We start from the raw sequence: 23008 nt of genomic DNA on the forward strand, positions 1-23008 counted from the left end.
AAAGCTGAGGGGTCATTAGTGGTTGCTGATGATGTAGTTCTCTATACAAACTGATATAGTTACACTTTGGGTTTTTGTTTGTTTTGTTTCTCATCAAAATTCAGTGTAGTTTTTTGAGTGTCTATATGGAATCTCATTCTCCTCACTGTTAGGCTGACAGTTCAGTGGTGTTTGTCTTGGGTCTGCTATTTGAATAGAATCTAACAACTCATAATTTAAAAAGCCCTGTTTTTTTCCTTGTCTTCTTTAGAAAGAAAACTCTTAAGGAGTTCTAGACAAATCAAAGATTATTGTTACTGGATGATGAAAGGTTTTCATTGTTATTTCTTCCCATCTTTTAAAAGGGTTTTGAAGATGTTAGAGAAAATAGTCATTGCTTCACTATTAATTATTTCAGTATTTTTTTTTCTTTTTTCTAGACTGGGTAATTATAAAAGTGGAGGTCAGATCTAGGAACTTGAGAAAGGAAATGGAAGCAGCAAAAGGTGATCGATAATAATTTTTTAAAACTCTGAAGCGATTTCCAAATTTTTTGTTAAAAGAAATTGTCTTTGTAAGAAGAAAAATATGCCCACCACCACCTTTAGGAGTCTGGAGTCATCATGGTGATAAATTTGTTTCTGATTGGAGTACATTATGTTCCACATGTATTATGGCAACAAAAAAAGAAAAAAATTAAGAAACCTTCCCTACATAGAGAAATAAGACTAGTACTTCACAGTTGCCATCATATACATACTTAAAATTACTTTACTCCCTGAGTGCTGCTCTAAAAATGTTTTTTCTTCCTTTTCTTTCTAGTACAATTTCGCTGCTTCCTGCAGTGATCATATTGTGTATTTACACACACACACACACAAACACACATATACAAACACTTGTGTCACTACAGTTTTTGAGTTGGACCTCAGTAGAATCTGAAAAGCAAGATGATGTCAAATGGAAGAAACCAGCCAGGGTTAACCCATAAATTTGTTTTTCTTATTTTTTCCCCATTCCTGATCTTTAGAATAATGTTCACCTTTATCCCATCTCTTCAGAAAATCTTGACCTTCATTTAATACAAAATAATTATTTACCCCCAGGAACAAAATTAGTATTTTATCCTTTTAAAGTGCTTTTTTTAAAGTTAGTCATTTTTGCTAGGCTTGGGGGTGCATATGTATAATCTCAGCTACACATAAGACTGAGACAGGAGGATTATAAATTTGTGACCAATCTCAGCAGTTTTCCAAGACCTTAAAATATTAGGTTAGTTAGAAATGTAGCTCAGTGGTAGAGTGCCTCTGGGTTCAATCCTCAGTACCATAAAAACAAAACCAAACCACCATTTTCTTCAACTTTCTTATGGGATCTAATGGAAAAGAAGAAAATAGGTTAATTTTTAAAATGAGTTTCTTCTTTTTCTTTGTATTAATGGTGGATATTTCTAGAAAATTGTGGACTTGAGTAATGAGATATTATAATAGTTATCTATTGCTGCAAAATAAATCACCCCCAAAATTAGCATCTAAAGCAACATCTCACACAATTTCTGTAGGTTAGACTTTGGGAGGAGTTTGATTAGTTCTTGATAAGGATTTCTTTTGAGGTAGAAATCAAGAAATCACCTGAGCTTTGACTGCAGGCTTCACTGAGCTCTGGAGGATTCCAGCTAAGACAATACATTCATGTAGCTGGCAAATTAGTATACAATGTTGGTAGAAGAACTCAGTTCACTGCCAGGTAGGTGTTTCCACAGGACTGCTAAAGTTTCCTTATAACGCTCCTTCTGAGTGAGTTGATAGAGCACAAAGTAATGGCCTCAAAGTCTTACAACATCAACATCATTTCGTGAGTATTTGGTAGCTCAAGAGATTGTGAATGCTAGAAGGCAAGAGCAGTGGGTACCATCATGGACGCTGCTTACTGCTGAGTTAAAGAACTGTAAAATTGCATTCTGGTCAAGGTGAGAGTTGTGTCAACAGGAAGGAAAACAGTTAAGGAGATCTATAGAATGCAAAGAAAATAGCAGGTTATTGACCTGAGAACTGAGTGATTGTACTAATGGAAACACCTTCTCATCCCCACTTAAAGGCTAAAATGCTTCTCTGCAGTTTATTTTCATTTTCCTATACTTTGATGGGTTTTGTAGTAACCAGTAGTTAACCTCACTGGTTTATTAGTAAGGTTTGTATGGTCTAGTATAGCAGGTGGAAAGGTTCTAATTTTTTGGCCATGTGCAAATGTGAAGCCAAAGATTGAACTCTGAATGAACTTTATTCTACTAAATGTACCTACTTTTGCACCAGTTGCTGGCTATCCATTGTGTGAAGCAGACATGGTGTCTGCCTTTGGGGAATGTATAGCCTACTGGGGAAAGAAACACAGATCTTACACAAACACAGAAGAGAATGTTGGAAATAACTGTGGAAGGAGGCAATAAAGTGCTTAGAAGGCAGTAAGTGGAAGCACCTGATTTAGATATAAGGTTAAAGGAAGCTGAAACCTGAAGCCTGAGCAGCACAATGATGGAAAAATATTGGGAAATGTCAATACACAAAGGATCCAGCATGTGCAAAAACATGGCTGAGATTGCCACATTTGAGGAACTGAAAGGTATCTAGCTAGTCCTGGTTTAGCTTAATGTTTAGGGCTGCCTAATGCTGATTGGGTATAACCTGCTCAGTTAGCACTTCATATGCTGCTGTCTTTTGCTCTGGATTTCTGGATTGAACTAATGGCACTGACAGATCTGCTTTGTTTATTCTGCAGTGGTTTCTCTCTATTAACTGTTTTCTGTTGAACTGGCCTGATTCTAGGCGAAATATTTTTTTCTTTTCAAAGGAAATATAAGCATTGGGTCTTTTAATAGTTAAAAAGTCATGTTTTGCCAAGTACAGTTAAGTAATTTTGTAGTTTAATATTTAATAAATACTTATTTTAAATAATTTGTGATCTTTTTATGTGTGAGTTAGTTCATTCCCCTTTAAACAAAAGAACAAAACAGATCATTGTTAAGCTCTCTTCTCTCCTGCCCCCAACTTTTGTTCAAAGGTCTTACTGTGTGAGCATTTTTACCAAACTTGCTTATGCCCACCCCAAATTATAAGGACAAAAATTTTAATTTCAGCCCATGAAAGTTGATTTGAAAACTGTAGGAGGAAATACAATTTATATAACAGTTCTTAACTTCTTCTATCTTCTGTCTCAGCAGATCATAATGTCTTTACCAATGTTCCCTAAACAATTAAAGGAAATTCAGGAAAAGGGATTTAGAATGTGATTTTTATGTCAACAAATGTTTAGAAGTGGGTGCTTCTAAAACAATCCACTTACCATGAGTTTTTATATGTCTAGTATCATTTTCATTAAGTACTGATTGTTAAATCCTATTTTTAAGACTCTTTAAGTAAGAACCTCTGCCTGTTTTAGGGACATTGTTAACTCCTGAGAAAGTGAGGAATTGTTGCTTCAAGGTTCCATGTCGTTGTGGTAGTACCAAATTCTTGCTACTTTTCTTTCAATTTCCTGCTGTTTCTCTCAGTTGGCCATGTAAGATGGAAGTACAGGTCACAAAATAACTTGCATGAATTTCTAAGTCTCCTGTATGAAAACTTGCATTTTAGAACTTAAAAACTTTTGAGCTGGACAGTCTTTCTTAAACTCTGTCCTAGACACTGTGTCTGGCATGTTTTATAAAGAGCACATTTAGAGAAGCTGGTATAAAGAAGAGCAAGGGCAAAGAAATCTATGAAGTATTTTGAAAAGTTTTAATATATCAATTAAAAGACAGCAAAGTGCAAAATAGAATACCAATGATGTAAAACAGTTATGTTGACTTCCTCTTACAAGGCCTTGCCTTATAACTCTGACAGATGATTTTTCCAAACTGAGTTTTATTTTCTTCAGATACCTGTTTGTTGGAGTCAAAATTTTCACAATTGCCAGAAAAAAAAAAAAAAAGGTATAGAACAAAATCACAAATACAGGTTGAACATCCTTAATCCAAAAATCCAGAATTCAGAATGCTCCAAAATCTCATAAACTTTTTGAGAGCCAAATGGAAAATTTCATATCTGACCCCATGACATGTTGCAGTCACAATGCAGACGCACTAAAAATATTGTGTAAAATTGCCTTCAGGCTATGAGTATAAAGTATATATGAAACACAAATGAATTTCATATTTAGACTTGAATCTCATTCCCAAGAGAACTCATTTTGTAAATGCAAATATTCTAAAATCCAACAAAAAAAAATCCAAAACCTAAACACTTCTGGTCCCAACCATTTTAACCTGTACTTGAGTGTTTCTTCAAAAAAGATAGTTTTACAAAAAAGTAGTAAAATATACATATTCTTTTCTCTAATAATTTTTGTTTTTCCTGTGAACCACTGGCTTTATCAAAATAAGAAAAAAATTCAGTAATTTTAAAATAAATTAGATTTATATAGGAGCTATATACATTTTACTATGTATTTTGATATTGCAATAAATGTTCTTGCAATATACATAGAATCTTGTTACTTTTACCTTCTAGCTGTTCAGAATTAAGTTCATCTTAAAGTACATTTACATGAATTTAACTCTTTTCATCAGAATATCTACAGACTAAAAAGGAAATTATGAAAATGTGATTTCTCATTTTAGAAAACTTATTTGAAATATGGTATCATGAGTAGAAATTCTTAAGTTTTATTTCTTTTTAGGGTAGCTATCCTTATTAACAACAATATTATTAAATTTGAGAACATAGTGAAGCCATTATATCTTCAGGCATCATTGAATATTTAGATAAATGTTCATTTGAATTATGACAGATTACAATTTAATTTTTCAAAACTAAAACCTACCAGACAGAAACTATGGTGAATTTTCTTAAAATCACACTAATTCAGAATACATATGTGCTTACTGCAAGTTGCTTCTTCCCCGCAATGCATCTTCTTATGATTTTAGACATATAAAATTTATGTATCTTATCTTTAAATGCAAAATAACAAGAAGAATCTTCCTCATGTATAATTTTCAGTGATAAAATCAAGTTCTTCGGATGATTAGGCCTATGACTTCTAGCTGCTTAAAATATTTAAAAGAGTACCCGAGAATCTTTCCTTTAAAGTGTAGCATTTAATCCTTTTTTCAACATTTGTTTTCTTATTACCAAAAGTGGTATTTGTACATTAAAGAAAATTTGTAAACACCAGAAAAAAATGAATTTTAAAATCATCAGTAATTCTGCAAACTAAAATAGCCACAATCAATAATTTTTAAATTTAATTGATTTTTTAAAATAAATGACAGCAGAATGCATTATAATTCTTATTACACATATATGCCACAATTTTTCATATCTCTGTATATAAAGTAGGTTGACACCCAATTCGTGTCTTCTTACATGAACTTTGGATAATGATGTCCATCACATTCTACCATCCTTGCTAATCCCCTGGCTCCTTCCTTTCCCTCCCACTCCTCTTCTCTATCTAGAATTCATCTATTTCTCCCATGCCCCCCCTCCCTACCCCACTATAAGTTAGCCTCCCGATATCAGAGAAAACATTTGGTATTTGTTTTTTGGGGGATTGGCTAACTTCACTTAGCATTATCTTCTCCAACGCCATCCATTTGCCTGCAAATGCCATGATTTTATTCTCTTATTGTTGAGTAAAATCCCATGGGGTATATATGGCAGCTATTATGAAGACAAACAATAAGTGTTGGCAAGGATGTTGGGGGAAAGTAAATTCATATATTGCTAGTGGGACTGCAAATTGGTGCAGCCAATATGGAAAGCAGAATGAGATTCCTTGGAAATCTGAGAATGGAACCACCATTTGACCCAGCTATCCCTGTCTTCAGACTATACCCAAGGGACTTAAAAACAGCATACTACAGGGACACAGTCACATCAATATTTATAGCAGCACAATTCACAATAGCTAAATTGTGGAGCCAACCTAGATGCCTTTCAGTAGATGAATGGGTAAAAAAAAATGTGGGTACATATACACAAAGGAATTTTTAAAGTATTATTTTACTTCTAGATGAACACATACTTTTATTTTACTTTATTTATATGTGATGTTGAAAATCAACCCAGGGTCTCAAGCGTACTAAGCAAGGGCTCTACAGCTGAGCCACAACCCCAGTCCCACAGTCAGTAATTTGACGTATAATTTTTCCAATCTTTTTCTGTATGTAATTTGAAATATTTGCAATTTTCTTTACCCGCTCCCAAAGCTGGTTAACTTTTTTCAAAAATCAGTTTAAAAGTACATGTATGTAGATATAAAAGTCAAATAGTTCCACAGGCTTATAATTTTAAAAAATGTATATATAAATGTTCTCATTTTTCTAACCCTCTAATGACTCCTGTTTCTTAGAGGCAGCCACTTTGAAACTTTTTGTTTTGTTTTGTTTTTTTAACTCATTCTTCATGTAATTGTGAATAATCTGTATTCTTATATTTCAAATATTGTGTTGATAATAACACATACCCCAATTCTTCCTCTTATTCTATTCTCTAAAATTTATTATAAAAGTATTTTGTTTAACTTAAGGATTACATTACTGAGAATAATGCAAATAATATTCATAAATGAACCTCGTATATATTGTACTATGATATATCATTTTATTTTTCATATAACATTGCTTTTTCAGAAATTAATCATATGCTTTTCTGGTTGGTTTGCTTAGTTTTCTAAATACTTAGCTGTAATTTTACTCCAAAATTTATTTGTAAAACTCTTTCAGTTCATGCAAATACAGCAAATCATCTTTCAGATTGACTTTTTTCCCCAGCTTCTAGAGGCATCCTTCTCATAGTCCCCTCTTTAGCTGTCATTTGGGAACTTCCATATTCCTAGGAATCCCTTTTTCCTTCCTGTGGAATCCAGATCCTGATCTCCATATTCTTTTCTTAATGGCTTATCTTTTTTTGTTGTTGTTGTTGGGCAAAAAAATTTGAGCCTTTATATGAATAAAAACATATTTATTATACCTATGTAAGATGATAGACTAGCATGGAATTGTATATTAGCAATTTAGAATTTTAAAGGCACTAATTCATTTTCTTTTAACTTCAGGGTTGCTAGCCATATGATGCTACTCTGAAACCTGTTTGTTTATATGATTGTCTTGTTTTTCATTTTCTTTTTTTTTCTTTCTGAGAGCTTTTAGGATCTTTTCATGCCTGAATTTTAAAATCATGAAATGTGGGTCTTGAGGTGCATATGTGCCTGCATGCCTCCTTCATTTAATTTATTATTGAGCTGCACATTGATTTGGATGCTTTTAATGAAGATACTCATATTTCTTTGATAATATCTCCCCTTTTTGAAATATTATTTCTTTTCAGAATTCCTTTTTTCAAATGTTGAATCTCTATACCATCATTTACTTTTATTGTTTTACCTTTTAATTTGCTTTTGAAGAAGTATCCTTATCTCTCATATTTCAACTATTGAGTTTTTAATTTAAAACTTTTTGCTAATTTTTAAGATTCTGTCTTAAAATAATTTTTGTGACTTTCCTACCATGTCCTTATTTTTATATCTTAAATTTGTGCTTTTTCTCTGGAGTATATTGTAGTATTTAAGTATTATCTTTCCATTTTATTGTGTTGTCTGTGCTTCCTCTGATTTCCTCTTTTCTGTTTTTTCCCCCCTCATGTTGGAGACTTTCATCAAATATCTCATAATTCTTTACTGTCCATTCATATTATTTAAAAGTAAAATACAAACTTAGGATTGAAAGCTCTGTGTGTTTACTTGGGTAAACATTTGCATTTGTAGGTTCCCTTTAGTATAGAATCTCTTGATTCTTTTAAAAATTAACAAGCAGTTACCAACTTAACTGCTTTCCTGTTTCCACCTGTATCTATCATCAATGGTAACCTGAGCATCTTATGCTTGAGCCTCTCCAGGTATCTGCTATGGTAAATGGCTTATTTTTTGATGGCTTTTCCTATACACACACTGGTTTAGGTTTGTGGCTTCAATGATTTCTGGTCTTCTATGTCAGTTACTACTTAATGATTCATATTTACAGCTTCCCAAAATGTGTTACCTGGTTCTTCTGAAATCCTGTATGATTGCTTGTCCCGATGGAGTTATACTTAAGTTATATGTAAGTTAATTTTCTTAAGTGTCTTTTTAGAGATTTCAGAAAGCAACAGTAGTAAGCACATGTGTTTGTTCTTTCATCATCAATAGGAAATCTCTGTAATCCCTAATCAATATGTACTTTGTCAGTGAGAACTTTCTTACACACCTAACATGAGTAGATTATATTTTGTTAAAGATTTTTAGGGAATCATTCTTTTTTAATCAGAGTTCTTTATCATTTATTTTAGGTACATTAATTTGTTATAGGTTAATATTATTTAAAAGATTATTAATATCTTTCAGATGACACTCTGATTGAAACAATGATCATACCTGTTTTTACTTTGCCTTGAACTAGCATATATCATAATGCAAGGCAAACAGGAACAGCTCAATAAATTATTGGTTAAATGAGTAATCATTTTTCCTAATAATTCATTTTTCTTCATAAATGCATGTTTAGAGCGTTTAAAATAGATCATATATATTATCCATGCCTATAATATAATTTGTATAACCTTTCCTTGGATGCTTAGTATTTTTAATATAAAATAAATTTCAGTGAATTTTATGTTCATTTCCATAGGATAAACTTAATACATTTGTTTTTGTAGCTCTTAATATGTACAGATGCTCCTTGGTTTATGATAAATGAAAATGTTATAAGTGAGAAATGCATTTAAGACACAAAACCTACCCAAAATAACATTTTAGCCTAATCTACCTTAAATGTTCTCAGAATGCTTACTTTAGCCAACAGCTGGGCAAAATCATTGAAAACTGTATTTTATAATAGTGTTAAATATTTCATGTAATTATTGACAACTGAAAGTGAAAAATGGTGACTATATGTGTACACCCTTTGGCAGCCTTGTAAATTGGGGACTGTCCATATTGCCATCCTATTTTTAAGCTTTATACCAGTTCATCATTGCCACTGGCAATGTATGATTGCCCATTGTCATTCTTAATGCAATTAGCATTATTTTCATTTAAAATGCTTTTGCAGTGAAAAGTTCTGCAACCATTAGTTTAACTTGGTTTTAATATCAGTTTCATGTTAGTTTTATTGTAGTAACTATAAGATAATACATTATCTTACTATATGATTAATGGCTTAAGTTTATTCTTTTTTATTGTGTTTCTTTTGTGATTGTACTTTACTTGAAACAAAACATTTTGGTATTTTCTTGTTGTTTCTTAGTATATTTTATAGTATTGATTGAATAAAAATTTGAAAACTTGTAAATATTGTTTGGATGAAAAAAATTATGACAAGATCCTGATTTAAGCGTTTGTTAAATAGATTAACTTCATTGAATCTAAAGCAGATTAATGGCCATAGAGGTAGGTAAGGAATGATTCTATTGCTCTCTTGGCATCTGGTACTTTGGATCTAAGGGTCTTTTCTACATTTGTATGATCTTATTCTTAGGCTTTTATGAGGCATGCATTGAGATTTGGGAGTGAGGTCAGGAATGACTGTCCTGCCCCTTGGATCTGAGCAGAGATTGGAGTTAATCAAGGTTGGTAATGACCACATTCTAAGTGGATTTTACCAGACTTTGTATGAACCTTTTTGTTCCCAATTGGATCTAGAAGTAAGGGTGAAATATAAATGATGAAAAAATGTTGAAAGAGTATACCACACCAGTGGGAACAACACTTCATTTAAAGCACATAAGAAAGATGAGCTGTTTTCAATTAAGGGGTGTGTGTGTGTTTTATGTTTACTATACCTATACAATTTGTCACATATATACATATTGTTTATTTCCACAACTAACATGTAGGTATTTACCCTTATTTTGCCCTTGAGCAGCTCTAATGTATTCTTAACGATTTTTGCCAAATTTCAACTGCTATTATTGATGAAACTTTGTAACTCTCCAGCTTATGCTTTCTTTCTCTCTTTCTGTTTTGGGTTTGGGAGAATTAAAACCAGAGGCACTTAATTCACTGAGCCACATATGTAGCCCTTTTTATTTTTTTAGTTTGAGACAGAGTCTTGTTAAGTTGCTCAGAGCCTTGCTAAATTGCTGAAGCTGACCTCAAATTGGTGATTCTCTTGCCTCAGCCTCCTGAGCCTCTGAGATTACAGATGTGCACCACCATGCCCAGTCACCAGCTCATGCTTTTTTTAACCACTATGTTAGACTGCCTCTCTTTTTAATTGGTAACCCAGGAACTGCATAGTTATAGTATATGACTTAAATGTTTACTTTTTTCTTAAAAGTCTTGGCAGAGTGCATGGCAATGGTTTTTAGCATTTTTCTCATCACTGTGAGGAATTGGTTGGCAACCTTGTTCATGAATATTAAGGCTTTGGAATACAGTTTTCATAGTTCCCCCTTATTCACAGAGAGTATGTTTTAGGACACCCAGAGGGATCACTGAAACCTTAGATAGTATCACATCCTACATATGAGTACTGCAATGTCATGACAGTCAATCTATGATTGATGAAACTACTAAGGGACAAACACATGGGTAGCATATGTAGTGTGGATAGGCCGGAGCAGGGTATGATTCATATCACAGGTGGTTCAACCTAGGTCAGGTTGAGTTTTTGTCTCCTGGTCTAATATGTTTAGCCATCATAATCTGCATTTCATCCAGAAGGAAAAAAAGAAAGGAAGAGGCCTTCCTTTTTAAGGGTAGTTTTCCAGAAATTGAACAACCACCTTAACATTATATCTCATTGGCCATATATTATACATATATTCACACTTAATTACAGGGAAGACTGAGAAATGTAGCATTTTACTCTAGGCAGCTTTGTGTCTGTCCAACATTGAGGGTTCTATTATTGACATGAACAGATGGGTATAGTGTAAGACTATCAGTCACAGCACCACAGGACTTTATAATGAGGACAAATTAGTTCTATAACATATGTTTTTCGCCAAGTTTTCTATATTAAAATTTGTTATATAATATACTCTATAACCACTCTGAATTTTTGATAAATTTGTCCTGTGACACAGTATCTGTGCCTTTCTGTATATTAAATGTTAGCAATAGGAAGTCAGTAATAAAATAGTGATTAAATAGTATCAAGCCAAGCTGTGGAGGTTCAAATTCTTCTAATGCTACTTGCTCCAATGCCCTATAACCTCGGGCAAATTACTTAACCTTTTGTGACACAGTGTCTTCATATTGAAATAGGAAGACAAAGTAGCAAGCCCATGAAAGTATTGTCAGGATTAAGTGGTTGTAAAGAATTTTAGGAGGAAAAAAAGCCCTTGGAACTTAATAAATTCTCAAGTGTTATCAGTTGATATAGGATCTTACTAAAAGTATTAATAATAATATCCTAAGTAAAACAAAACTGTAAGAGCTAACTTGTAAAGGTATATTAATATTTTCACTGTGGTAGAAGTAAAGTGATTGGATAATTAACAATGAGTCTAAATTTGTTTATTTAATTTTGAAGTATTTTATTATGTTGAGAGATTTTTCTGTGTGGTAGCTATAATCTTTTAGAACATACATACAAATATACATTCATTTCCAAATAGGTAATTTTCTTTTAAACTTTCTTAATTTGGTATACTTTTTAAGTCTATTCAGTGCCAAGGTGTCAAAAGACTATTAGTGGTACAACTATCTTGTTGTTGTTACCTCTCTCTTGGGATAAGTAAAGTGAACAGTCAACCTGTTAGAAAATTATTATGTAGCAGTTGGAAATGTTTGTCTTTCAGAATGAAACCCAGGGAAAAGGCTCTGCTAACTTTATTTTTCCAGGAAGGTCTTGCCTTGCTGGGTTTGGTTAAATGCATCTTTGTGTTTTGTTTTCTTTTGTAACATCCTGTACTCTTTTAGCACCTGGCAAATTTGATTGAAATTATATATTTGTATCTCTCTTTTACTATATTACAAGAGACTATGTTTTTTAAAATTTTTAAATTTGTACTAATTAGTTCTACATGACAATATGACAATAGAATGCATTTATGCACTTTGATATTCATAGATGGGATATAATTTCTTATTTTTCTGGGTGTACATGTTGCAGAATCATATTGGTCATGCAGTCACATATACATAAAGAAATAATGTTTGTTTCCTTGTACTACCTTTCCTAACCCCATATCCCCTCTCCCCTCCACCTAATCTAAGGTTAAGCTGCTTTTCACTAGTGTCCCCAGCCTTATTGTGAATTAGCATCCACATATTAGAGAAAACATTTGGAAATTTGGTTTTATGGGATTGGCTTATTTCGCTTAGCACGATATTCTCCAACTCCAACCATTTACTGGCAAATGCCATAATTTCACTTTTTAAAGCTGAGTAGTATTCCATTGAGTATATATACCACATTTTCTCTTTTATCCATTCATCTATTGAGGTACACCTATGTTGGTTCCATAGTCTAGCTATTGTGAATTGAGCCACTATAAGCATTGATGTGGCTGTGTCACTATAGTAAGCTGATTTTAAATCCTTTGGGTATAAACCAAGGAGTGGGATTGCTGGGTCAAATGGTGGTTCCATTCCCAGTTTTCTGAGAAATCTCCATACTGCTTTCCATAGTGGTTGCACCAGTTTGCAGTCCCACCAGCAATGTATGAGTGTACCTTTTTCACCGCATCCTCATCAACATTTATTGTTGCCTTTGTTCTTGATGATTGCCATTCTGACAGGAGTGAGCCTAAATCTTAGAGTAGTTTTGATTTACATTTGCTAGAGATGTTGAACACTTTCTTTGTTTCCTTTGTTTCCTTTGCTGAGAAGAAGCTTTTTAATTTGAATTGATCCCATTTATTGATTCTTGATTTTACTTCTTATGCTTTAAGAGTCTTGTTAAGGAAGTCGGATCCTAGGCCAATGTGGTGAAGATTTGGACCTATTTTTTCTAGTGCCTAAGTCTTTGATCCACTTTGAGTTGATTTTTGGGCAGGGTGAGAGAGAGAGGTTTAATTTCATTTTGGTACATATGGATTTCCAGTTTTACCAGAACTAGGCTATCTTTTTCTCCAGTGAATATTTTTGGCTCCCTTGTCTAGGATGAGATAACCATATTTATGTGTGTTTGTCTCTGTGTCCTCTATTCTGTACCATTGGTCTACAAGTCTGTTTTGGTGCCAATACAATGCCATTTTGGTTACTGTAGCTCTGTAGTATAGTTTAAGGTATGGTATTGTGATGGCTCCTGCTTCACTTTTCTTGCTAAGGATTGCTTTAGCTATTTTGGGTCTCTTATTTTTCCAAATAAATTTCATGATTGCTTTTTTTATTCATATGAAGAATGTCATTGGGATTGTAATAGGAATTGCTATTAACCCTTTGGTAGTACAGTGATTTTGACAATACTAATTCTGCCTATTCAGGAGCATGGAAGATCTTTCCATCTTCTGAGGTTCCCTTCAATTTCTTTTTTAGTGTTCTGTAGAGGTCTTTCACCTCTTGTTAGATTGATTCCCAGTTTTTTTTTTTTTTTTTTTGAGGCTATTGTGAATGGGGTAGTTTTCTAATTTCTCTTTCAGTGGATTCATCGCTGATGTATAGGAATGCATTTGATTTATGGGTGTTGATTTTATATCCTGCTACTTTGCTAAAATTCATTTATTCATTCTGGAAGTTTTCTGGTGGAATTTTTTGGATCTTCTAGATATAGAATCATGTCATCAGCAAATAGTGATAATTTGAGTTCTTCTTTACCTATTTATATCCCTTTTTTGTCTAATTTCTCTGGCTAACATTTCAAGAATGATGTTGAATAGAAGTGGTGAAAGAGGACATCCTTATCTTGTTCCAGTTTTTAGCAGGAATGCTTTTAATTTTTCTCCATTTAGAATGATACTGGCCTTGGGGTTAGCATATGTAGCTTTTACAATGTTGAGATATTTCCTACTATACCTAGTTTTTCTAGTGTTTTAAACATAAAGGTGTGCTGTATTTTGTCACATGCTTTTTCTGCGTCTATTGAGATGATGAAATAATTCTTGTTTTAAGTATATTAATATGGTGAATTACATTTATTGATTTCCATATGTTGAACCAACCTCTATCCCTGGGATGAATCCCACTTGATCGTGGTGCATTATCTTTTTAATATGTTTTTGTATGCAGTTTGCCAGAATTTTATTGAGACTGTTTGCACTTAACATTCATCAGGGATATTGGTCTGAAGTTTTTTTTCCTTGATGTGTCTTTGTCTGGTTTTGGTATCTATCAGTGTGATATTAGCCTCATAGAATGAGTTTGTAAGAGTTTCCTCCTTTTACATTTCATGGAATACTTTGAGGAATATTGGTGTTAATTCTTCTTTGAAAGTCTTGTAGATCTCCACTGAGAATCCATCTGGTCCTGGGCTTTTCTTGGTTGGTAGGCTTTTGATGGTTATTTCTATTTCATTACTTGAAATTGATGTGTTTAAATCATGTATGACCTCTCATTCAGTTTGGGTATGTCATATGTCTCTAGCAATTATTTGATGTCTTCGATATTTTCTATTTTATTAGAGTATAAGTTTTCAAAATAGTTTCTAATTATCTTCTGGATTTCAGATGTGTCCGTTGTGATATCTCCTTCTTCATCTTGTATTTTAATAATTTGAGTTTTCTCTTTTTCTCTGTTAGCATAACCAGGGGTTTATCTATTTTATTTATTTTTTCTGGTTTTCGCTTTTTTTTTTTTTTTGCTTTATCCTCATGAAATATTTTGTTGAATGCTCTGTACTGTAGGCTTTCTAGTTGTGAAATCTTTTATTTTTTCTTAATCATGGAAGGTTTTAATTTCATCTTCAAATCTGAAATTTAATTTTTCTGCATATAAAACTCTTGGTTAGCATGTGTTTTTTTCAGAACTTGAAATATACTATTCCAGGACCTCCTGGCTTTGAGGGTCTGGGTTGAGAAATCAGTTGAGATCCGAATTGGTTTCCCCCTATACATAATTTGATTATTTTTCTTACAGCCTTTCAAATTTTATCTTTATTCTGTGTGTTAGTCTGCTGTAATTTTGTATATTCAGGTCCTATAAGCCTCTTGTATTTGATTTTCCATTCCATTATTTAGGTTTGGGAAATTTTTTGCTATTATATCATTGAAAAGATTGTACATTCCTTTGGTTTATATCTCTGCTTCTTCATCTACTCTGATAACTCTTAAATTTAGTCTTTCCATGTTATCCCATAATTCTTGGATGTTCTAGTCATGGTTTCTTACCATCTTCTCTGCATGTTCAGCTCTATTCTCAAGATTATATATTTTGTCTTCATTATCTGAGGTTCTGTCTTCCAAGTGGTCTAGTATGTTGGTGATGCTTTCTATTGAATTTATAATGTTTTCTGATCCCTTCATTTCAAGGATTTCTGCTTGTTTTTTTGTTTATTTGTTTTTCACAATCTCTAACTCTTTAGTGGTCTTTCACTTCCTGTATTTTTTCTTTGATTTAACTCTTTATAGTATCCTTTACTTCACATCAATTTAACTATATACAATCTGAACTCTTTCTTGGACATTTCTTCTTCTATTGTGTCATCAGTGGCTTTTGTTGTTGAAGCATCTTGGGTTTGGGGGAGGCACTTTATTCCCTTGTTTTTTCATGTTGTGTTTTCCCATCTAAAAGTATGGGTCTAAGGCAGGATAAATTCAACTCTGTAGACCTATAGTGTCCCTGAGGTTTCTAGCACTTTATCTTTAATGGTGAGACCAATATCAGCAGCACCCAGTGTACACAATGTATAGCCTTAAACCTAATAGCTCCCACCTAGGCGTCTACTGCTTTCTCGCATTCAACCAAAATGATAAGTTCAGTAAGTATCTATAATTCAAACAGAATATTTGTTAAAACGATTTATAATTTCAAGTAATAGATGAGAGAACAGAGGTAGTGTATTATTTAATATCCGTGAGAGAGGAAGAGAGAAGTAAAAATTCATCGGAAGAGTGGAAGAAGAGGCGACAGAGATTGGCTGTTGGTTGGAGCAAAGTTGGAAAATAGACAAGAAAGAAGAAGAATACGAACAAAGAGAAAAAATTAAAGGCATAAGAATACAATAAAAATGCAAAACACCATTCATATACCATTGTTCTCTACACACTGATACATAAAAAACATCCTGTTCCAAATATGGTAGAGAGATTAGTGAATCAAAAAATAAAATAAATCTTGCTGGAAAGTTGAACTGTCTGTCAGTGTTCAACAGTTTCTCAGCCCTGACTCAGATCAGCCTTCACAAACCCAGTCTCTATCCCACTGATTTGGGCTTCAGATACCTCAGGCTCAGCCACACTGCATCCCAAGACCTCAGTGCTTCTCCTACTTGCAGAGAGACCACCAGGGATCCACTCATGCAAAGAAACAACCCTGAAATACAGCAGCAAGCAAGGGTCACCAGCGCTTTCAGAAGGAAGACCCCACACTCCTCCAAACCCACAGGCACCCCACACTGGATCTGCAGGTCCCAGCTGGAGTCCCCAGGCAGAGGTTCTTGTGGTGGTAAACCTGCTGGCACACGGGCCCCAGGCCCTGGCTGGTGTCCCAAAATGGGTGCAGCCACGTGCAACCAAACCTGGAGTCTCCCCCGCAGCAGTCTTCTAGGCCATGGTGGCAGTGGTCATGGGGGGTGGTTGTTGGCAGCAGGCAGCGGGTCAGCAGTAGCGGTGGCTGCTATGGCAGCTGCAACTGCATCTTTGTGGGCAGCATCACCAGGATAACTCTGGTCATCAGCAGCAGTGTTGGCTTCAGTTGCATCCGGGCAGCAGTTTCTTCTGTGACAACAGCACCCAGAAAGAAGACTTCCAGAGGACCTCAGGCTGGCGCAGTAGAATCAGAGACAGCAGCAATGGTGGTAGCAGAGCAGGCAGCACTTGATTGACAGGAGACTTTTGGTTCAGTGGCAGCAACCACAAAGGTATCCAGTTAACCGAGGCCATGCTCAGAGAAGAGACCTCCTGGCATGAATGTGGCATCTGGGTCAGCGGCATCTGTAGCAGCAGGGTCTCTGTTTTATTCATTTTTGTTTCCTCATCCTACATACTGTCAGCACAGAATAGTTAATTAACATGTTATACTGAATAGCAAAACAGGTGTTGCCACTTGTGTAGGAGCTTTTTTATTTTAAACCTCAAGTCAGAAATATTTTAAACCTTAAATTGTTCTCTAAATTTGGCCATGCACAGGATGTTTAGAAATAGTCATATTTCCAAAATAAGCTGTGATACTTCAGAATAATGTATAATGTTATTGAAATCCAATTTAGGAAAACTGTTTTGTAGTTCTTTCTATTTTGTATCTCCTGAATAAATTCTCACTTCATATTTAAGTATCAGAACAATAAACTTAATTATGTTTTTGGAGGATGACAACCTTATTTAGGACATTTAGTTTACTAATATCTTGCAGCACGAAACTTAGGAGTAAATAAGAGGTGGTAAATTGTTTTTTTAGGGAACAATAACACTTTGCTTAACTGTACTAAGTCTGAAATTAAAATGAGCCATAGTTAAATTAGAGTTCAGATGAAGTCATGTCTATGTGTATATGTATGTATTTGTATGGATCTGTATGTTAGGTAAATAGCCATGAGCAGGTGAGTAGGGGGAGGACATCAGATATATCCATCAAGGAGGGTCCATAAGACAAAGAACTGAGGATAACAGAAAACTTGATTAAAGCTGACAGGTATCTGGAAAATGGGCGTTGCTATGTCAAAACATTCCCCTACCCATAGTAAATAACCCCTTCAGGGAACTATTGTTTCAAGAATATGTCACAACTATCTCTTGTGGTCAGGTAGTCACAACTCTCCCCTCATGACCAGGTCATAACCATCCTCACTAAGAAAATTTGCTGAGGACTATACAAAGAGTAATAACCACTTAAGGGAATATGAGAAACTAAGTCAAAAACAAAATGCCCTAAATCCTTTACAAAACCCCAATTCTTTATAAGAGCCATGAGATTCTCTCCTAAGAAGGTACTGTTGTGTGTTTATCTTGCTTTCCTCTAATCAATTCCTGCTTGTTGCTCTGTGAGACAAGCTTGAAATCTTTACTTCAAGATCCCCAAAACAGATTGGTGACTCTGGGACCCCCACAGGTCTCCTCTGCAACATAATCTTTCATACATGTATGTAGACTTTAATGCCAAAATTGAATTTTCTGCTACTCATTCTTGCATTCGTAGATGGTTAAATTAACTTCATAATTAGAAAAAATTCAGCAGACAATCTCTGACTTGTATGGGAAGTTTGGATACACTAAAGGCTCCTTATAGTACTTGCAGAGGTGGTGAAGGTGGATACAGCTTGTCTCTTGTTATGTCACAGTCAGGTACATATTGGTCATCCTTCTGGTGGCACTGAATTATGCTATCATAGTATCTTTTTAAAACAATGCTGAAAGTGGCTAGAACACAGTCCTAGACAGTTAATTTTCAACCATTTTCTGAAGATATTTTAAACATACCTTTTTTAATAGTCTATCAGATTCAAACATTAGGGAAAAGAACTGTATTTTTTTTTTCTTTGTATCAGGGATTGAACCCAGGGGTGCTTAACCCCTGAACCACATCCCTAGCCCTTTTAAAAATATTTTATTTAGAGAGAGGGTCTTGCTGAGTTCCTTAAAGCCTCACTAAGCTGCTGAAGCTGACTTCGAACTCAAAAATCCTACTGTTTCAGCCTCCTGGAGATGCTGGGTGGGATTACAGGCATGCGCCACTGCACCTGTCAAAAGTACTATATTTTAATGGGCTGAAAATGATGATCATCCTTGCTATTGGTATTTAGTCAAGCAAGTCTTATGGTCTTATGTGAACACCGTATAAACCACAGTATGTTTTGTGCATAGCATTTATTTTTAGCATTATGTAGTACTCTTATCACTGTGCAACACAAAGTTCTTGAATGAAGAATGACTCAAAGGAAATACTTTGCTGCTATGCTCATAAACTGTAACATTTTTCACTTTTTATTTTTAAACCATTTGTAAAGCTAAACAAGCTACATTTCCAATAACATTTGTAATAATAAAATTGATGTTTTTATTATGCTTCTTTATTTAAATATTATAAAACCACATTGAATTAAATAGAAAGTTGTGATGAATTTTTCTGCTTATTTTTTATTTTAACAATTTAGTCATTTTTGACTTAGAAATATAAATTCCTTCAAGTTTTATTTGTGGCACAAGAAATCTGTAGAGAAAATTACAGACAGCTTTGAAAAAATTTAATAAATTCATATTCCATATTAAGTTTTACAACTAGGACATCTGTATTGTTTTTACATTTCAGAAAACAAACTTTGATGTCATTGTTCTCACATCACATTGTGATCTTACAGTCTAGGAACTAAGGATAACTTTTTCATTTTGTTTTCAATTTTCAAAAGATAATTTAGTTAATATACTTTTGAGTTAAAGATTAGCTTTTTAATTTTTAAGAAATACACTGTGCTCAGTATTATTTCCTCTATTCACCCTTCCCTTTTTGGTTTTTCAAATAGCTCCATAATATTCAATTTACTTTTTTCCTCTCATTTTAAAGGTCGATTGAGTTATCCACATCCAGGAACTGACAATCTGTTGATGTTAAATGGTAAGTTTTATAAAAAAATTTGTTTCTATTTGGTTTATATAAATGAAGAGGAATAAAAATACATGTTTCTCTGAAAGTTACCCATACACATGATTTAATCATTTTATAAGTATGAAATAAAGCTGTAGATGTAGGCACAGTGGTGCATGCCTGTAATCATAGCTACTCAGGAGGTTTAGGCAGTAGGAATTTTAGACCAGATCAGTTTGAGACCTAACTAGCAAGACCCTATATCAAAAACAATAAAGAACAACAACAAAGCTATAGATATTCCTATATAGAAAGAATTAGGAATCAAGAGTATATTCAGGCTGCAGTAGTCATTGAAGTGTATTTGTGACATTGTAATTTAATTCAGTGGTCACAGACATAGGGGCAATCCTTGTTTGAACTGGTATAAACTGGATTTCTTATTTTAAGTTATGACCTTTGGCAAGTAATTGTCACCTTCATTTCCCCAATTGTAAAATGAAAACAGTCGGTTTATTACAAGAATTAAATAAGATAAAGTTTGTAAAGTATGTAGAATTTGTTTCTTAGTGTTAGTGACTTGTTTCTTAGTGTAAGTACTTATGTTTATGTTGAAGGAATATACCAATGATTCTGTAAATTTTATAGTCAATGCTAGCTTAATTGATTCTAATTAGAAATTTTACTTAATGAAGTTCAGTTAGGATGAAAATAAGTTTTGAGTTGTTTTCCTTCTGTTGAACAAATATTAATGTATGACAGAATTATAACGCTTAGCACAGCCATGATTATAGGAATAGGGATTGAAAATTAAAATATTCTTCACAATAGGTGAGTGGGGGAAGGAAAGGGAGTGAAAGAAATAGAAATCCTAGTTCCTTTAAAAAAAATAACAGTAGAAGGACTTGGCTCTTATATTTCAACTAAAGTTTTGGCAATAAAGTTGAGGAATAAACACTGAAAATGAGGCCAATGTAAATCTAGGCCATGTAAACTAATATTAAGGAAAGACAACAACAGTGACAGAAAAGTAAAAATAAAGTTCATGCTACTAGGGAGATTGTCAGAGTAGATAGGATTTGGAATGAGAAAAAATTGAAGCAGAGCATTAAGAGAGTTGATTGGTTGGCCTATTCAACATTTAACTTGTGTGTTGAGCGGTCTGCCATACAGTAGCCTAATCTTTTCTACTCTGAGCATGAGGACTCTGACAAGACATGTTCTAGAAATTCCACTTCTGTATTCAATATTTTTTTTTCCTATTGGACAGCTGATTTCTGATTCTAAATCTGTAACTAAAAAGGATAGTTCTGTAACTGAGTGTACAAACCAGAAAATAGCTTGTTTTTATTATTCCCTTTGCTTGATTTATAAAATAATGATAAGTTCAGGAAAGAATAAATTGTAAATATTGATCTTTCTTCCTTAAACATTCAGTGTGGTAAATAAAGATTCCTCACATTTCTATTTTAACTCGTGATAAAGCAATTCTGTTTAAAAGTTTGAATTTGCATATATTTCACACATTCTGTTAAATTCCATTTGAAAGAGAAATACTTTATGAGATAATTTTATAGCTTATTCACAGATATTCCTATATTGTTGAATGAAACAGTGTAAGCTAGGATGGTCACAATAAAATATTCAAATTTTGTGTGAGTGAAGAGCTTTGTAGACACACTGTTTTTACAACTTACATTTTTGTTGCACTAAACTTTATTAAACTAATTGTTGATTTTGTTGTCAAAAGCCATTATGTTAATGGAAAAGAGATCACATACAATACATGTTTCGTGTCAAGCAACAATTACATCTTGTAGACAAATCACTTTTTTTAATTATGTAAGCACTCAGTAGTCTATCATTTGGAGCTACAATATATACTTGATACAGGAAGTCAACCTAGAAATTCTGGAATCTTTTGCCAAGAGACCAAGGGGAAAATAAAAGAGAATGAAACTAGGACATCAAGATGTATATAGGTCAGGAAGAGACAATTTGATCCAAAGAGGAAAAAATTTTCTTTTACTTATTTTGGATCACTGGTAAAGAGGTTAAGCAAGAAATCACATAATTGGGTATATTCATGGGATAAAGAAGTATTAAATAGTAATAATTTAAATTTTAGACATTAAGGTTATCGAAGAGAGAACTAGCAAAGTGTAGTACACTAAAAGGTAAAGGGAATTTTTTCTTGAGCTACTTTTAACTAAATGAAATTCAATTGTATTAGCATATTGTCTCCCTGAGAAATATGAAAAGTAAATACTGTTACTTCAAGGCTCTGCTTAAACTATTTATTAAATATCATTAACCCGTTAAAGAAAGTGTAGTGTCTAGTAGAGAAGGATGACTTTTTAATTATTAAAAGCTTTTTTCTTAAAATAAAAAGTATGCCATATATATATAACTCACTTTTGGACAGTTGATTAAGTAAGTTGTATCCCTTACCCAACAAGCATAGTTAATACTATTGACTTTCAAAAAAACAATATTTATTAATACATTTTGTCTGAACGTTTTTGTAGTTGTTTAGCAATAGTTCACTGTGGTTGATATCACAGACTCTGAATGAAGCCAGTTTGCTTTTTCTAACTATGTAACCTTGAACAGTTTACCTTATTTTACTTTGACTTAGTTCCTGCATATTTAAAATGAAAATAGCATACTACCTTGCGTCAGAGGGACTGTTTAGAAGAGTGAATGAATTGACTCATTTAAAGTATTTATAACAGTTCCTGAAAGTAAATGTTAGCTGGAAGTAATGAGTGATGTAGAACAGTGAGAAACAATGATTTTGCAAGAGGGAAAATGGTGTCCTTTGAATAGATGAAAGAGCTGAGTATGTCTACTTTGGAGAAAATAAAATTAAGAGAAGTCATACTGATACTTTCAACTATTTGAAGGATGTCATATATAATAAACAAAACTTTGTTTTATGTTATTCTAAAAAGCTAAACTGGAGCCATTTGTAGAAGATTTATAGGGACGAAGTTTGGATCAATACAAAATAATGATGGTACTTTTGCTTCTTGAAATATGCAAGGTTAATTTTCATGATGCACAGATTAAAATAAATTCATAATTCTTTTAATAAATTAATATTTCTTAGAAAATTTGGAAGACAGATCACCTGTGATGTCCCAATAATGTTAAGTTTGAATACCTTTAATAAAAAATAATACCATCTAAATAATAGTATAGTTGGTTGTTAGTTAGATATGGCAAACATTATACAGGTTTTATGATTCTACCTTACTAGCTAATTCATAGTTCTGGTTAGACTTTTTTTTTTTTTTTTTTGGTACTGAGGGTTGAACCCAGGGTGCTTAACCAGTAAGCCACATCCCCTGCCCTTTTTTATTTTTTATTTTTCTTAGAGACAGAGTCTCAC

At 33.4% G+C, this 23008-nt stretch overlaps 1 protein-coding gene across 8 annotated transcripts in view; it reads left to right on the plus strand.

Moving 5' to 3' along the window:
- Nucleotides 1-23008, plus strand: part of Cpeb2 (cytoplasmic polyadenylation element binding protein 2) — a 69068-nt gene that overhangs the window by 14089 nt on the left and 31971 nt on the right. For 6 of the 8 annotated variants that reach the window (XM_077110206.1, XM_076864355.2, XM_077110205.1 and 3 more), the window contains one exon: nucleotides 19594-19644. The exons of the other annotated variants lie outside the window; for them this stretch is intronic. In XM_077110206.1, the coding sequence (XP_076966321.1) occupies nucleotides 19594-19644 (51 nt within the window). The remainder of the gene's footprint in view (nucleotides 1-19593; nucleotides 19645-23008) is intronic. 8 annotated transcript variants of the gene reach the window in all.

Source organism: Callospermophilus lateralis, chromosome 8, assembly GCF_048772815.1.
Source record: "Callospermophilus lateralis isolate mCalLat2 chromosome 8, mCalLat2.hap1, whole genome shotgun sequence".
NCBI lineage: Eukaryota > Metazoa > Chordata > Mammalia > Rodentia > Sciuridae > Callospermophilus > Callospermophilus lateralis.